General features: G+C 34.9%; 1 protein-coding gene across 8 annotated transcripts in view; it reads left to right on the top strand.

The window, feature by feature from the left end:
• CHD9 (chromodomain helicase DNA binding protein 9) overlaps positions 1 to 18,126 on the top strand; it is a 111,270-nt gene that overhangs the window by 74,322 nt on the left and 18,822 nt on the right. For all 8 annotated transcript variants that reach the window (XM_036346601.1, XM_036346600.1, XM_036346599.1 and 5 more), the window contains 11 exons: positions 149 to 328; positions 3,691 to 3,801; positions 4,920 to 5,116; positions 5,575 to 5,774; positions 10,782 to 10,941; positions 11,351 to 11,440; positions 11,609 to 11,712; positions 12,214 to 12,331; positions 12,941 to 12,998; positions 14,279 to 14,321; positions 15,415 to 15,634. In XM_036346601.1, the coding sequence (XP_036202494.1) occupies positions 149 to 328; positions 3,691 to 3,801; positions 4,920 to 5,116; positions 5,575 to 5,774; positions 10,782 to 10,941; positions 11,351 to 11,440; positions 11,609 to 11,712; positions 12,214 to 12,331; positions 12,941 to 12,998; positions 14,279 to 14,321; positions 15,415 to 15,634 (1,481 nt within the window). The remainder of the gene's footprint in view (positions 1 to 148; positions 329 to 3,690; positions 3,802 to 4,919; positions 5,117 to 5,574; positions 5,775 to 10,781; positions 10,942 to 11,350; positions 11,441 to 11,608; positions 11,713 to 12,213; positions 12,332 to 12,940; positions 12,999 to 14,278; positions 14,322 to 15,414; positions 15,635 to 18,126) is intronic.

Below are 18,126 nucleotides of genomic sequence, written 5' to 3'. Positions count from 1 at the left end.
AAGAGTCAACAAGTTTAATGTATTCTTTCAGACAATCATCTTTTATGTACATATTTAAATATGCCCTCTGTGTTTGGCATTCTTTAGGGATACTTTCTCCCTTTAGGAACCTAAAAAAATTTTGTTACCGAAGTTATTTTCTCTTTAGATTCAACAGCTTTCCAAAAAGGAAATAGAAGATCTGCTTCGAAGAGGAGCTTATGGTGCCATTATGGAAGAAGAAGATGAAGGTTCCAAATTCTGTGAAGAGGACATTGATCAGATTTTACTACGACGTACAAAAACTATTACAATTGAGTCAGAAGGACGTGGGTCAACATTTGCTAAGGTAACAGGGGGTGCTGTTTTATATATATGCCAGTAACATTCACTACTAAAAAAATTTAAGTCTCTCTTACTTTGCTGATTATTTGCAGAGCATCTACCTAATGTTTAAGTAAACTAAATTAGCTCAAAAGAAGTAGGAAATATACGTTTTTCTGATTTAAAAAAAAAAATGTATTTTTTATTAATTTCAGAGAGGAAGGGAGAGAGAGAGAGAGAAACATCAATGATGAGAGGGAATCATTGATTGACTGCCTCTTGCATGCCCCCTATTGGGGATCGAGCCCACAACCTGGGTATGTGCCCTTGATCAGAATCGAACCCGGGGCCCTTCAGTCCATAAGCCAATGCTCTATCCACTAAGCCAAACCGGCTAGGGCTTTTTCTGATTTTTTTTTATATCACATTTCATAGTACTTGTTTGATGCTAGTGAAATGGAATAACTAAACATATATTTAATACTAATCAGAGTAGAACATTTGAAATTTTAGAAGTAAAAGGATATATGCCAAAGTGAAAGGAAAATATACATAATAGTATATAAGAGGTTAAGTCATCTTACTTTAACTGATGATGCAGTAGTTCCCACTTATCCATGCCTTTACTCTCCAGTATCAGTCAACTATTGTCTAGAAATATTAAAGTCCAGAAATAAACAATTCAGAACATACTTTGAGAGATAGAAATCATATAATTTTTATTACAGTACATTGTTATAATTGTTATAATTTATTAGTTATTGTTGTTAATCTCTTAATGTGTCTAATTTATAAGTGAAACTTTATCGTGGGTACGTATAGCACAGTGGTTCTCAACCGCCTTTCACAGGGGTCGCCTAAGACCATCGGAAAACACATATATAATTACATATTGTTTTTGTGATTAATCACTATGCTTTAATTATGTTCAATTTATAACAATGAAAATACATCCTGCATATCAGATATTTACATTACGATTCATAACAGTAGCAACATGACAGTTATGAAGTAGCAACGAAAATAATTTTATGGTTGGGGGTCACCACAACATGAGGAACTGTATTAAAGGGTCGCGGCATTAGGAAGGTTGAGAACCACTGGTATAGAAGAAGATACAGTATGTGTAGGTTTTAATAGCATCCACAGTTTCAGGCATCCACTGGGTGTCTTAGAACATATCTCCTGTGGATAAGGCAGGGCTTCTATAATTTAAAATATTTAAAAGAGAGAAAGGACTTCTAATTTTCTTTTAAATATTTAAGTACAATTTGGGGAGGGTAAAATAAAATTTGTGTCTTGACAGGAATTGCTAATAACTATCAATCTACTCTATTTTGAGAAAAGAATTTAAAACTTTACTAACTGCCTTTGTATTCCTTTTTTTTTCCTGTCAACGAAAACATGGTAAATTTATATCTTGTATTCATCTGAAGAGGTTTTATTGCAGTATTATCTCCCACCTGCACTGATTCATACAGGTTTTTCCTTTCCACTTCCTTTCTACCCACATTTTCTTTCTTCTCAATCCCCCTCTCTGCTTTCAACCATGAAATCTTCTTTATCTTTGTGGATCACTGGTTTTGTCAGGTAGTTCAGGTGTTACACCAAGTAATGATATTATTCTTTAAATGAAATTTTTTATCTTGCATTCATTAAGCATACTAATAAAATCTTGTGTCAGGGACTTTACTCATTTGCCAGAAATACTAAAATGAAAGGATTCCAGTTGCTAAAATAATAATAATAGTAAAGGAGGAAATGATTAATTCTGTGGAAAAAGGGAGAACAGGGAATCAGGAAAGCCTTTGCAGAGAAAATTGGAGCTAATTCTTAAAAGAAGTTTATATTTCATTATATTTCAAAAAGAGAGGAGGTCACCTAAATGAATCATATGTTGCTAAAACTACAAGGAAGACTTCAAGGAATATGATATAGGCATGCATGGATGCACAGGATGAATTGAATAGAAGTCCAAATGAGAGGGTTAGAGAGGTTGGTCTCAACTTGTGAGGGATTCACAAAAATTCCATTTGAGGAATTTGCAATTGATCATGAGGCTGTTAAAAAGCTTTTAAGTCCTGGCTGGTTTGGCTCAGTGGCTAGAGCGTTAGCCTGCAGACTGAAGGTTTCTGGATTCAATTCCAGCCAAGGGCACATACCTTGGTTGCAGGCTCAATCCCGGAGGCATGTGTGGAGACAACCAATCAATGTGTCTCTCTTAGATGAAGTTTCTGTCTCTCCCCCTCCCTTCCACTCTCTCTAAAATGGAAAAATTATTTTCTGGTGGGGTTTAACAACAATAACAAAAAAGCTTTTAAATCCCTTCAAGCAGAAAGTGGACATAATGCAATCTAATTTAGCAGTTTAACCCTAATATCAGAGTAGTGAACAAGTTTGAAAAGAAAAGGACTACAGGCAGGGAGATCAGATAAGAGGCTTATGTAGAAAATGATGATGGGTGAGTTAGGATAGTGGAGAACCACCTGGATCAACAAGAGTTGATGACCAGTTAAAAACAAAGGGAAGAAGCCCTAGCCATTATGACTCAGTGGATCGAGCATCAGCCTGTGGACTGAAGGGTCCCGGGTTCGATTCGGTGAAAGGTACGTATGTACGTACCTCAGTTGCAGGCTCCCGGCCCTGGTCAGAGGCATGCGGGAGGCAACCAATTGATGTGTCGCTCTCACGTTGGAGTTTCTGTCTCCCCTCGCCCTTCCACTCTCTCTAAAAATCAATGGAAAAATTATCCTTGGGTGAAGATTAAAAAAAACAAAACATAGGGAAGGAATAGACAAAATTACTTCAATTCTGGCTGAAGTAGCTAGGAGAATCCTTGTGTCATGTAGTAAAGTAGAGAATGCCAAAGAAGGAAATCCATTTGGAGAGAAAAAATAATTGGAGCTGTGGTATTTGTAGCATTTTCAGGGCACATAAGTGGAGATGTCCAGGAGAGTTGCGTAGGATAAAGATGTAGATTTGGAAGTTAACAGAGAATAAATAAGAGTCAAGTATTATTGGGGAAACAAAAGAATTACTGCCGAAGTATATAGCCAAGAACTAAAATTAGTCATGATTGGGTAGATATACCCTGTCTGTAGCCTTTTCCGTGAGAAATCTTGTTTACTTTGTATTCTTTGGCGCCATGCAAGTAACCAAAACACTGTACAGGTATTTTCCCCTTGTGCTGGAATGTGCTTGAAATCTGATTAATTTAAACAACATGTATTAGTCATGAAAATTACCTTTGTTGCCTTAGCAAGTGCTATATTTCAGACCATTGCATTTGAAACATTGTAAATGTGAGGAGATAATGTTTTAAATGTGCTTTGATAGATTTTTCTCTAGCTTCAAAACATTTTGTCAAACTGCCATTCTGTATTTCAGGCGAGTTTTGTGGCATCTGGAAATCGGACAGATATTTCCTTAGATGATCCCAACTTCTGGCAAAAATGGGCTAAAAAGGCAGAAATAGATATAGATACCATCAGTGGTAGAGTAAGTATTTCTTTTTAAAAATATTGTCTCTTGGGATGATTTGATAATATTGTTATATTTTAAGGTATTGAACTATGCGCTTACCAAAATAAATTTATCTGCATCAATGAATTGATGTAGGGTAGTAGAAGGATGACATTTTGAGTCAGACACTGCTTCAATTTCATACTTTGGCTATTCATGATAGGTTGTAAAGCAAGGAAAGTTTAATTTAGGGTATTATTTATATCCTTTAAAATTATAATATGTTTTTTAAAATTGTTTGTCTTTAAATCATATGTTCTTTTTATGTATCTTTGTTGACTTGGTGTTAGATGCCATTAATGATGATCCATTCAGTTGTACCCTTCTTATGTCATAAGATATTCCATGCTGAGTAGCACTTGTTTCCACATTAGTCTGACCCTCAAGACTACAGACTTTTAATGAGCAAAAGATTATAGGTATATATCTATGTCCATAGCCCATAACATAGTGCTTAACTTAGAGAGATTTCTCAGTAAAAGTAAAAAGCATGTAAACTTAGATTGTTTTGAATTAATTAAACCAAACTGAACATAGTGAATTCACACACTTCTTGCCTTGCTTTTTGTGTTAGAGTAAATTTTGGAAAGCACTGAAACCTGTTTCTAGGCCTATAAATATTTATATCCTTTGATCAATATTTCTATTCTTAATTATTTCCCTTATTTTGAGTTTATTTTTAAGATAAACTTAGGTCACAAAAACTTATTTTAGCATTATTTATGTTAAAATTTTAAAACAGTCTACATTAAATTGTGAATTAGGTGAAGAAAATCAGGATTCATAAATTTAGCTTAAATTTATTTTTTATGGTTATTGCAGATGCAAAATACAATAACCTTCATATTATTTACAAAGTGAAATACCAAATTCTTTTTAATTCTATTACTATCCTATCATAAAATTATGAATGTATTCTAATAAGGATTTTAAAGGAGTATAAAAGTTTTTGGTATGTTGGTGAAATTGTTAGTAATTTTTTTTTCTCGCTTTCTGTAATTATTTTTTATACAATTTGAAAGGTGATCATGTAAGACAGTGTTATAAGCCAAATAGAAAAAGGACCTATACGTAATGGCTGTTAAATCTTACAGAACAGCTTGGTTATTGACACTCCAAGAATTAGGAAGCAAACGAGACCCTTTAGTGCCACAAAAGATGAATTGGCCGAATTATCTGAAGCCGAAAGTGAAGGAGAAGAAAAGCCCAAACTCCGGAGGCCCTGTGACCGCTCTAATGGCTACGGAAGAACTGAATGCTTTCGAGTAGAGAAAAATCTGCTGGTTTATGGGTAAATACTGTTTTTAACATTTACTGTTAGTAGCCTGCTCTGTGAAGTTACAGAAAACCAACACTATATTCTAGTATATTTTTTACCTTGTTAAAATCAATAGAATATATTCTAAAAGTACCTTGAATTTATATGTTTAACATATATTTAACAACAGAATGATGGGACCTTCTTACGTTTGAAATTATAAATGTATCACTAAAGTCAAACCCCTTGTTCTCAGATTTACATATTTAGTAATACAAAATGAATAATGTTATCCATTGATTAAGGAATAAAATATACTAGAAATTATTATACCATGGCTCTGCCTTTTTCTCATGGGGGAAACACTTTATTAGGTAAATCCTATTCATGACAGAATGTGTTTTTTGCAGTTTTCATGCCATTTACCCATGAGCTATGGTTTTCTTTAAAATTTGACTGAGGAATAATGTAAATATGTATTTTTTTACCAGATGGGGCCGATGGAGAGAGATTCTATCTCATGGTCGTTTTAAAAGACAGCTAAATGAGCATGATGTAGAAATAATTTGCCGAGCCCTCTTAGCATATTGCCTTGTTCACTACCGAGGAGATGAGAAAATAAAAGGCTTCATATGGGACCTCATTACTCCAACCGAAGATGGACAAACTCGAGAGCTTCAGAATCATCTAGGCAAGAACATTCTTTCATTTTCTTTTTAAATTTATTTTTACTTATGTAATTAGTAATTACTTAACATAGTTCCCTCTAAAATATTATTAAAGAACCTCTAACTTTCACCCTCAATTCAAGTTTCAACTTAGAAAAATACCAATGTTTTACGTTTTTTTGGGTTTTACATATTGTTGTCAAACCTGTATATAGGTTTGCAAACTGTTGACCCCTTAGTATGTCTATGAGTCTTCCCCATTAGTATTCATGTAGAACAATTTTTGTTGTTGTTGTTAATCTCACCTGAAGATATTTTTCCATTGATTTTTAGAGAGAGTGGAGGGGAGTGTGGGAGAGAGAGAGACGTCCGTTGGTTGCCTCCTGCACAGGTCCTGATTGGGGCTGGGAACCAAACCCGAGACCCTTCAGTGCTTGGGCCAGTGCTTTAACCACTAAGAACACTGACCTGGCAGAACTATCTTATTTTTAAACCTCCTCCTTAGTAGTTTAAAGTGTGGGGATTCCATAATTTATTTTGCATCCCCTTTAATGTTGAACATTTATAACATTGTATAAAATTTTCAATTTTAGACAATTGCAAAACAAGTTTTAGTGTAGGTCCTTGTACATTTCTCCTTTTGGACATTCCACCTTTTGCACATGAATAAATCTTTCACTAAAGTAAATGTTGAGAAATAGAATTGTTCAAGTATATATAAATAGCTTTAGTACCTAAAATCTCCTGTGAGCTGCTTAGAAATGCAGAATCTCAGGCCTTCGTCTTATTGAATCATAATCTGCATTTTAACAAGTTCCTCAGCAGTTTATATGTAATTAAAGTTTGGGAAACATAGATACACATTTTAAATTTTCATAAATACTTTCATTTGCTGTCAAATGCAGCTTTTCCAATTTGCAGTCCAATCTGAGGTACACACAAGTATCTTTTTCTCCAGAGCATTGCTAACAGAACATTTATTTATGTATAAAATAATTACTTTATAAAGTAATTGAATTTTCTATCAAGATTACTGTGCCCTTAAGTTTGAGTTAAATTGTGTTTTACTTAATCAACGAATACCTGTTAAAAAGTCCAGTACTTGCTTCTTGTCCTCTATACTGGAAAGATAAGAAACAAGATAGACAAGATCCCTGAGCTCATTCTGGCCAGATAGATAGATAGAATAAGAAAGTAGGTCAAGTAACTAAATAATTACAGATTGTGACAAGTATTGTGAAGTAAATAAACTAAGTGCCAAGTTGGAGAACAGTGGAAAGCAACTATTTTAGAATAGGCTGGTCTTTGGAGGCCTGTCTTAATAAGAGTCAATGAAATTATTAATGTGAAGATCTAACTTCCAGTAATGACAAGAGTCTCACAAATATAATTTCACTCTTGTTTGAAACCCTACTTATATGTCAATAAAAAGAAAAAATTTAAGGCATTAAGCAATGGTTTTACGATGGTGCAAAAATGATATGCATTCAGTAGAGACCATACTTGGAATTTTGAATGTAGATCTTTTTCCAGGCCATCGATATGCGTCACAATACTGTTTCATAATGCTGGACAGTGGCAGGACCCACAGCTCTCAGTCAGCTACATGATCACGAGGATTAACCAATACTCTATAGTGTATTCATTATGTTAAGATGATTTTGCCCAAATGGAAGCTAATGTAAGTGTTCTGAGCTAATGTAAGGTAGGCCAGGCTGAGCTATGATGTTCAGTGGGTTAGGTGTATTACATGCATTTTTGTTTGGTTTTGAAATATATTTTTATTGATTGCAGAGAGGAAGGAAGAGGGAGAGACAGATAGAAACTTCAGTGATGAGAGAATCATCTATCGGCTGCCTCCTTCATGCCCCACACTGGGGATCGAGCCCACAACCCGGGCATGTGCCCTGATCAAGAATCGAACCTAGACCTCCAGGTTCATAGGTCGATGCTTAACCACTGAACCACACCAGCTGGGCTATTACATGCACTTTTTACTTGATATTTTCAACTTAAAAAGGATGAAAGACATAACCCCATAGTAAGTTCAGGAGCATATGCAGTACTGAGATAGAAAAGCCCAGCTGTGACCTAAAAGAAATTTAAGGGGATGAGGACACATTTGTAATACCTTAACCAATAAAGAAATTAAAGATTAAAAAAAAAAAGAAATTTAAGAGTCCTCAGCCAGTTGTACTGTGTGGTTCATATTTGGATCCTGATTAAAACAAATACCCCAGCAGAAATTTTTAAATTATTTTTGTTAGGTAATTCTAAATTTGAATACTAAATGTTAAGGAAATAGTATTGCATTTCTTTTCTTATTTTTTTTTTTTAATATATTGATTTTTTACAGAGAGGAAGGGAGAGAGATAGAGAGTTAGAAACATCGACGAGAGAGAAACATCGATCAGCTGCCTCCTGCACATCTCCTACTGGGGATGTGCCCGCAACCCAAGTACATGCCCCCGACCGGAATCGAACCTGGGACCCTTCAGTCCACAGGCCGACGCTCTATCCGCTGAGCCAAACTGGTTTCGGCAGTATTGCATTTCTTAAGGCTGATAGTGGTTGTAGTTGTTTTTTCTAGAGAAAGCCTTCTCATATATATGACTAAAAGAAACAGTTATTTTATTAATAAAATGTCTTAGATTTACTTTAAAATAATTTAGGAATTTAGGGAGTGAACAGGGTGTGGTTGAAACAGTATAAGCCATGAGCTGATAATTTTTGAAGTTGGATGATGGGACATATGATCCATCATATAAATTTCAACTATTTGTGTATATATTTAATTCCATAATTAAAAATAAATAGTCATAAACACTTAAAAGTGGAGAGAATGGGAGCAGAAATAGCAACAAAATTTTGGAACCTAGAAGCAAATAGATTAGTGGTAACTAACTTAATCAACCAGAGAGACTGAATCTTAGGTCAGCAGTATGTGTTGCACAGATAATCCAAAAGGTTCAGGAGTTTGTGACATCAGGAACCTCTGAAAGTGGGTGTTAAAGACAAGGACTTTGGTTACAGTTGTTTAAAAGGGGTTCAGATCCCTAAATGCCCTCTTCAAGTTCAGGTAGCCAGGATGAAGACAGATTGAAAGTTTATTTTCTGGGAAGAATAAAATAGAGTATGTCTGGGTTGCATTGATAGTTGAGGTATGGAAATACTAAGTGGGAATTAAATGAAAATCTCTGTGTATTGGACAATACCATACTCAAGGAAGAAAACTAAGGATTTTTAAAAAAAATTTTTTTTAATATGAATCTGACCAGACCAAAACCTAAATATAATGACAGGATAAAACCAGCAAGATTACCCCTCAGTGAATCCAAAGCAGTAAGCTCCGCCCATTCAGGTTACCTGTAAACTTTTTGGTCTGTCATTCTTAAATATGGGCAAACAACTAGTATTAGGAAAGTCTCCAATATGAGAGACAGAGTGTAAAAAGAAACTCATAAATTAAACTTGAAGTCAAAGACTATAAAAGGAGAACACAACTTACAAAAATCCATCATTAATATCTTCAAAGATATTTCAAATAGATTTTGATTTTGAAAGATGAGTAAGGTGTTATAGAAACATTCAAAGCACAAGCAGACCTCTTTTAAACTATAAGTTACATTATAAGCATCAAAAATGAAACAGTAAATAGGGTTAAATGATGAATGTGAGATAATTTTGTTAGGGAAAAGTTCAAAAATATAGAACATCTGGTTTTATTAGGAAAATTTAAGTATGTGTCTTTAAATATGCACTGTTTAGTTTCCAAACCAACAAAGGTGAAGAGGACTGGAATGCAAAGCAATGTTAACATAGAGCAAAATACAATTTGAGGTGGAAAGCATTGATTGGTATTTAAGAAAGGACACTACATAATAGAAAAGACCAGTCCATAAAAGAAGTATGAACTTGTATGCACCGAACAAAATAGTCTCAAAATATAAAGACAACACCCGCCAAAATTTTAAGGAGAAATGGACAAATCTGCATAGTGCTTGTATTCACAATTGTGATGGAACTTCTAGCTGGTAGAATACAGCAAGGAAAAGATCACTGAGGTAAGAATTGAAAGGAGAGGGGACAGGGGACATATGTAATACTTTAAACAATAAAGACATAAAAAAAATTTAAAAAGAGTTGAAAGGAGGAATCCAAACTGCTCTAGTAGTAATTTTGAAAAATTATAAGTGAAACAACTCAAGCATCATTGAAGATTAATACGAGGTGTATAATCTTACAATAGATTTTTACACAGCAATTAAAGTGGATGAATTAGAGTCTCATGAATCACCAAGTATAAATCTCAAAAAAATATCAAGAGTAGTCAATATGTTGCCAAATTACATGTATAATATAATGTCTGAATACTTAAATACTAAATATTTCTTCAACATATGAATATAAATATGCATGTAATGCAAAAGCAAATTCAGGGTAGTGATTCTCTCTGGAGAGGAAGGAGTGAAGCGGACTTTAGTCATGTATTATTTCCTTCAATAAAAGCGACCAAAGAGCAGATATTTTGACATTAAGAGTGGGAATCTTTTATTGTATTTTTGAAATATTTCACAACAAAAATGACAAAGAAATAAAATGAATTTAGCTCTCTTGAACAGGAAGCCAGCATGGCTACGCCTAATCCATGTTATTAGTAAAATCAGTTTTGAAAATCCAGGCCAAAACGTACTATTTTATAACTAGGGGAGCAAAAGTAAAGCAAAGGGGAAGGTTTGATCTTACAGTTTTTACATTTGAAAAACAAAATGTGTCTTGGAACAAAAAGGAAATGAGACTCATTCATTTGAGATAGAAGAATTATTGGCGGAAGTTGTCTTAATGTGTGTAATGTTGTCCCATCATCTTGTGATTGAATCAGTATTGTTACCATTGATATTTTAAAGATCTTGGTATAGCCTGTACAGACCTCTAAAACTCTCCAGAAGTTCATTACGTTGAAAAAAATCTTTCAAATTGCAGATTTGTATACAGATTATCCCTGAATTCCCATGTCCTCATTTTAACAGGCCTATCCGCCCCCGTACCCAGGGGCCGAAAAGGGAAGAAAGTCAAGACCCAGACAAGCTCATTTGATATACAGAAAGCAGAATGGCTTCGCAAATACAATCCTGAGCAGCTACTTCAAGATGAAGGCTACAAAAAGCATATAAAGCACCACTGTAATAAGTATGTCGTGGGGTTTTTTAACACAGCTCATTATAAGTTCATTTTTCTGAATTTTTTAACAACCTTAAAGAATGCTGTTTTTGAGTACAGAGACAGTGTGGCCTAGGACTCGTCCTAATCTTAATCTTTCAGAGTATACATCCGCAAATCATGGTCCCTCTGTGTCACTTTCCATCAACAGAGAAATAAAACTGGCCATTGTATCTTTCTTGGATATTAACTAATGTTGATTGTGAAGATTTTGGAGAAATCTATTATCTAGATATGGTAGTAATGAGATTTAATTAAAACTAATTATTATTTCATTATAAAAATTCCACATACAAATTCTTTTCTAATTTAAACCCCATGGATGGCTTTTCTTTAGTGATTATATTTTTGTATCTTTTGACTTTTTTCTCATCATTAGGGTTTTGCTTCGTGTAAGAATGCTTTATTATCTAAAGCAAGAAGTCATTGGAAATGAGTGCCAGAAAGTATTTGATGGAGTTGATGCAAGGTAAATGAAATAACTTGTTTATATTTTTCAGTAACAAGATTAGGCAAAAAAACTGTAACTGTCTGTATAAGTGGCTCATTTGTCAATGAAATTCACAAGAAGAAAAATTCACCAAACTTAGAGAATTAACCCTTGCTAATTTGTTACCTTCTATTTGTTATTTTTAAGTGACATTGATGTTTGGGTCCCAGAACCAGACCACTCAGAAGTTCCTGCTGAATGGTGGGATTTTGATGCTGATAAGTCACTCCTTATTGGAGTTTTTAAACATGGTAAGTGAAAAGTAAGGTCGGTGGGCTCTTTTCCTATGCATAGTGCTACTCGGCTAGTTCTGTTCATTGATTTCCCCTGGCAGCTTTATTCCAGTCACACTCATGTTTCTGTGTCTGCCATATAAAGCATTCACTTCCAAACTGTGTCCCATCACTGCATTTCCTCGTGAAGAATCAGGGGCTTATGTCCACTGTGCCCCTGCACGCAGCCTCACACAGCTCCCCTCTCAGGAAGACTTCTTATGGGAAGCGTGCTGTGTATGTGTGATCAGTTTTTCCTCTTTTTCATTTTAACAGATAAATTTAATCTAAACTTTCAAATATACATAATACCAGGTCATGTACTATTTGTGGTAATTTCTAGAAAACATGTATGTATCATTTTAATATCCAGTCCCTTTAGTCCAGGAATGTCGTCCCCCATACATATGAGGGAGGGGTGCTTCTACGCACACATCTTTCTTTCAACTTGTTGACTTTGACCGTTGGTGACCTCTCCAGGCTATGAGAAATATAACACTATCCGAGCAGACCCGGCATTATGCTTCTTGGAAAGAGTGGGGAAGCCCGACGAAAAAGCAGTGGCTGCAGAACAGAGGGCAAATGATTACATGGACGGGTATGTGCACCTCCAAGTCACGAATTCCCTATATCTCTGCCAACGTCAGCATATTCTGCGTCACAAATAATGTAGTCACAACAGAATTGGAGTTACAGTCTAGAAAAGCTAATGTTCAGAGCTCTAGTAAGTTAGCACTTGTTCAACAGGGTAGGATCAAGGAAGAAATGGACCTGCCCACTCCCTTTTTCTTTTATGAGTCCTTTAATTTTTCATTCCTAATAGTCATGGTCATTAAGGCCATAAAATTTCAGGGGTATAGAAGTGAAGAAAGCTACAACTGAAGAGAAATAAAATGTTGTTCATTATACCAGTTATAAGGCCCTTTTATGATCTTACCAAAAGAGGAAAGTAAGAGACTGTGTTAAGGTTAATAATTCCACATTCAAAAGTGAACGTGGGAGTATGAGTTAATTAAAACTAGATTTCTTCTGACTTGACATATAACAGTGTTTATGCTATGGCTTGGTTTCCCCTGGCCAAAGAACAGAGACTTCAGTCTGACTTTTAAAACACACTAAAAAGTCCTTCCCACAAGATTCCACTTGTTTTGTCAAGAGAAATTTAAGTCCAGTCAAATTATTATTGAATTTGTTGGTATTTTAATAGGGATGTGGAAGATCCAGAATACAAACCTGCCCCGGCTTTCTTTAAAGATGACATAGAGGTATGCTTTACATCATATTTTTAAATCCTCAGTTTTTGTTGTTCTGTGGTTTCTTTTGAGTGCTTTTCTTTTGTGTGCTTTTTCTAACACATAATCTGTGGAGTGGGGGAGGCAATGGTAAAAGAGATGAGAAATTTCCATATTATATATGAGAGCATGCTGAAAGACTAGATGATGTTATAGCTGTCAGGTAGGATTTGCTGGTTGTGGGAGCCACAGGGCTACCAACAGGGAGGTTTCTAGGGAAGGCTGCTGGCCAGCAAGTGCTAAAGAAGCCGCCTGAACTACAGGAAGTGGCGCTGGGTAGCCGTGTGTGCCATGGGAGCTGAGCAGTGGGGAGACGTTCCAAAATCAGGAAGTCAAATAATTGTTCTCCTACAGTGTCTCTCAAGTTCCCACTACTAACAGAACTTATCATGCTGGCTAAGAAAAAATATTTAAAGAGCCCACATCCGTTTTCTTAGAGCTAACAAGAGGCATTGAGAGAGGCAATAAATTTAGAGTTGAGGCAATACATCAATAACCAGCACAGTGGAATACATGAGGAAATTTTTAGAGACAAAGAATAGCATGACAATATCTTTACAGTATGCGAAATAAGCATTCCAGGAGAGACCAGAAAGCATAAGGGAGAAGAATTTTTCCAGATTTGATGAAAGACATGAATTCTCAGATTCAAGCAATAATGTGAATCTTGTCAAGATAAATAAAATTAAATCCTCTCTATTCCTGCTGGAACTATAGATATACCAAATGAAAAGAAGATGTTAAAAATTAACCAGACAAAAACAGTACAAACGGTAGTCATTGGAATGAAACCAAAGTTATAAATATGTTAAGTTTATAATAAAGTTACAATGCCTAATTGAAGCTGTTCTGTTGACAGATAAAAGTTAGAGGTATACAGCACAAGCAAATTGTTCAGGATTAAACAGAAAAGATTTGAAGGTTTTCTAATAACCAAATATGAGAATGAGTAAATTATGTGAGAGTTGGTATAAAAAAACCAGTTGTAAATAAAACCTGAAGCATTTTTACAATTAGAGAAAGGGTAGAGGAAAAGAAACCCATTTAAATGTAATCATAGAAAAGAAAATAATTTTAGTAATGATTGATCTAAATATCAAAGTCGATAGAAAAATACAAAGGGGTGAGAATTAATAACGGATTATAGTTTTTATTTTTGCTAAATTTATTATTTAAAGAAGTTTGATTCGCTTTTCTTCTTATCTGTATTTTGACCCAATGACCCTGTCACAATTTCTATTTTCTTTTGAAAGGATGATGTTTCCTCACCAGGAGATCTTGTTATAGCAGATGGAGGTAAATTGCATTTAATTATTTAATATTATTGTAAATTAATATTCTCATAATACCATGAGATCAAAAACTAATAAATTTTTGTAATGCTTCAGATGTATGTGAAATTTTTGTTGAAGACAGTCGTAATGACTACTGGACATACTAGTTGACTGAGAATTTAACAATATTTTTACCTGCAAATCTTTACTCAGTCCTCAGTGAGTTGTTAAGCACAGAAGCTGATTTTTTTATGTCTTGATTATTAAACTTATATGTGAGATTTTATCATTGAAGTGTTAATTCAATAATTCATTCATTGTTATTAGTTCCATATGCACATTAGGGAACATTCTACACAGCTTTGCTGTGCAGGGTCTTCTTCTTTGTGATATCCAGACAGGAAAGCACTGTCCCTAGAGTACACTCATTACCTCCTTTGAACCAAGAGGAGCCGTGCGTGCCTCACCCTTGCGTAATTTCACTCAGAACTAAAGAGGAGATTTGCTTAGCATGAATGATTCCTACTTGGTGGTGGTATATTTAAGTATAATAATCACACCCCGGAAATGGACAGTAAGATTCTGCACTGTATTGGGTATATACAAGCTTAAAGATTGTAGCATAATCCTATTGAAATATAAGTTCCCCTCATCCTATTGTAAAATGTTTTGATTCCAGTTAAGTGGAGATTAATTTAATACAGAATAGATCAATTAGAAAAGTTTACAGTGTTCAATTTCTCATGGATTTCAATTTGACTTTTCATTGAAGGCATTGAGTACTAACCAGCCAGTAAGATATATTAGACCTGTTGATGCAAGAGTTGTATTTTCTGTGCAAGTAGAGTTCTCTTTGTATATAACGTGGTTCTTTATTCTACTGTGATTACTTATTTTGAGTTGCTCTTAAAGCTTGTTGTAATGTTTTTAGAGCTATAGTTAAAACTATTTAATGATGAGAGATTTGGTTTGATTTTTCACATAATCAGATTGAAAGAAAAATTTTTTGAGTAGGGAACTTTTGCTACTTTTGTAAACTTCATCATAGTGTTTGGTTTGGTTTTTAATTTTGTTTTTTAGTCTTTTTCAATTGACATAAGTTTCTTTAAATATAGATGGTCAACTGATGGAGGGTGATAAAGTTTATTGGCCTACTCAGTCGGCTTTAACCACACGTTTGAGGCGTCTCATCACTGCATATCAGCGCACTAATAAAAATAGACAAATCCAGCAAATCCAGCCTACTTTCTCAGTGCCTGCCAGCGTCGTGCAGCCTCTTTATGAAGAAGCCACTCTTAATCCTAAAATGGCAGCCAAGATAGAAAGACAGCAAAGGTAAGACAATCAATCACACTGTACTGTATAGTATTTAAATACAGTTGGTCATTCTGAAGGCTGTTAGGGTGTGATTAGTCACTTTTTGAAAAGCATATATGGGTAGAGAAATTGGTCAAAACAAAACATATACACATATGCATAAATACATACCCAAATATGGCAAAACTAGTAAAGATTATTGCAGCTTATGGTTACTAGCCATACTTGTCAGTTCTTCATTCCTTTGTCATGTTTATGACCAGTTTGATGTGAAAAAAATGAAAATGCAGAGCAAGCTCAAGAATTATCAATGAAACTTTTAAATTACATAAGATAAATTCCATTCTCTCTTTCTTTAAATTATGACTTCTATGAAATATTAGAATCTATGAAAGACAAATCCATCTATGCTTTATACGCAGGAAGAACCCTTGGAACTGCCATGTCAAAGGGGAACAAATGGTAGTAGAACTTCTTACAAGGACCCTGTGAAGAACACAGGCAAACTCTCCCATCCCAAAAACTTCACTTCTTAAAAATGATAGAGTACACAGAAAAGAATAGGAATGTTTAGCAATAACCTGGCCCCTTATTCAACCTGATCCTTGGATATTCTCTGGGAGTTGAATCAGGGGTTGTTGGGGTTCTTTTGATGGTGTTTTTTTTTGTTTGTTTTGTCTTTTGGTGTATGTTTTTCCCCCATTTGCAGTTCATCATTGTAACCAGAGTTTACTTAGTCTGAAACTTTAGATTTTAGCAATTCTAGACATAATTTTCAAATACTGCTAACTCTGACTATTTGTTATCTATCATCGTATCACAACCCCGCCCAAACCATGATGACTCAAAACAACATCAGCTGTTTATTTCTCACATTTAATTGTGTTGACCAGGTGTTGTGCTTCTCCTGGTATTGGCTAGAAAGTCTGAAGTGGCCTCATTCCCATGGCTGACTGGCTGCCAGCTGGGAGCTCAGATCTAAGAGGGAACCTTCCTAGTGGCAGAGGCAGAAGCTGCAGATTTCTTTCGGGCCAGCCTCCGCATTACAAAGTGTCACTTCTGCCACCTTCTGTTGGTCAAAAAAACGTCACAGGGCCAACCAAGATTTAAGGGGAAAGAGAAATAGATTATACCTCTCAATGAGATTAGCAGATAATTTGTGGCCATCTTTACTCTACCACATACATTTTCCTCAGTCTGTGGAGTCTGGATTAATCTTCCTAAGATACTAGTTTTATTATGATACTCAGTGACTCCTTATGTATTATAGGTGTAAAGTCTTAAGTTCTTGAGTCTTAGTTCAATTTAGGCATCATTGTGCATTTCTAATTTTATCCATGATTGTTCTCTCAGCTAGAATGACCTCCTCGTTATTGATTCAACACCCTATCACCTGTAATAATACTCTTTTTCCTACTCTGTAGTCCATACCTACTCCATCCTTCCAGAGCTCAATACATATCCAAGCCTTTATGGTACTAATTTTTTTCTCAACCAGTTCAGCTTACAGTACTCTCTCTGTTTTCTGCACTCTTATAGCACTCATTTAAATAAATGACTCATTTGCCACAATAATATAAGATGTTGTAATGACATTTATTTTTCCCTTTCTCTGTCTGCCTAAGTCGTAAATTCTTTGAAGATAGGCACTGTGGTGTGTTTTGTTTTCTCTCTGTGCACTCTTCCAATTCATCCTTTTTTTCCATTCCTACTTTTATCACTCTTTTGCAAGATTCATATGACTTGATTGGTTTCCCAGACTGACATTTTTTCCAACATTACATTAGTCTTCTTAATGCATCACTATGAAAAAAAAGGTCACCTGTTAATGTTCTTCAAAGGACTTTCTCATGTTCTTTTTCTAATTTACACAACAGTTGTGTGAGTTAAATATTACCCTCTTAAGTATCTCTATTGAATAGAGACTATTTTTAGGCAGGCATTTAGAATATTTCCTAATCTGTCCCTAGTATGAGCCATCTCCTTGTCAATCTGGAATATTATCCCTGCTTCCCCCCCCCCCGCCCCAATGTAGATTTCTCCCTACTTTGCTTATTTGGTGCCCTCTTTCTTACATGCCCTGCTAATCTTAGCTTGTTCCAACTTAAATACCACTCTGTAATACTTTATCTCATCATGCAAGTCTGAATTGATCCTTCTTTCTCGTGTGCTCTCCTAATAGTCTTGGTTTCTACCTTATACAATAAACATGTTTTAAATGTTTTATCTTTTTCCTGAAGGTAGAGTCATCATATCTTACATAATCTTGTATCTTGTGCATATTTTCTCACATAAATGTGCAAAAAACTATTGTCTGAAGGAAAAGAAGCATAGTTGGAGGGATGAATCAACTAGTATTTTTAAATGTATTTACAAGAAAGTATCCCTGGATTTAACCCTTTAAAGTGTTAGGTACTTGCAGTGTTTTAAGTGTTTATTCTGGTCATTATATTCAGCATTAATAAATGTTTATTTCGGTAACCAGTATGACTTTTTCTTCCATCTGATTC

The sequence above is a fragment of the Myotis myotis genome, unplaced genomic scaffold, assembly GCF_014108235.1.
Source record: "Myotis myotis isolate mMyoMyo1 unplaced genomic scaffold, mMyoMyo1.p scaffold_m19_p_19, whole genome shotgun sequence".
In the NCBI taxonomy this organism is placed as follows: domain Eukaryota; kingdom Metazoa; phylum Chordata; class Mammalia; order Chiroptera; family Vespertilionidae; genus Myotis; species Myotis myotis.
This window is presented reverse-complemented; position numbering and strand designations above follow the sequence as displayed.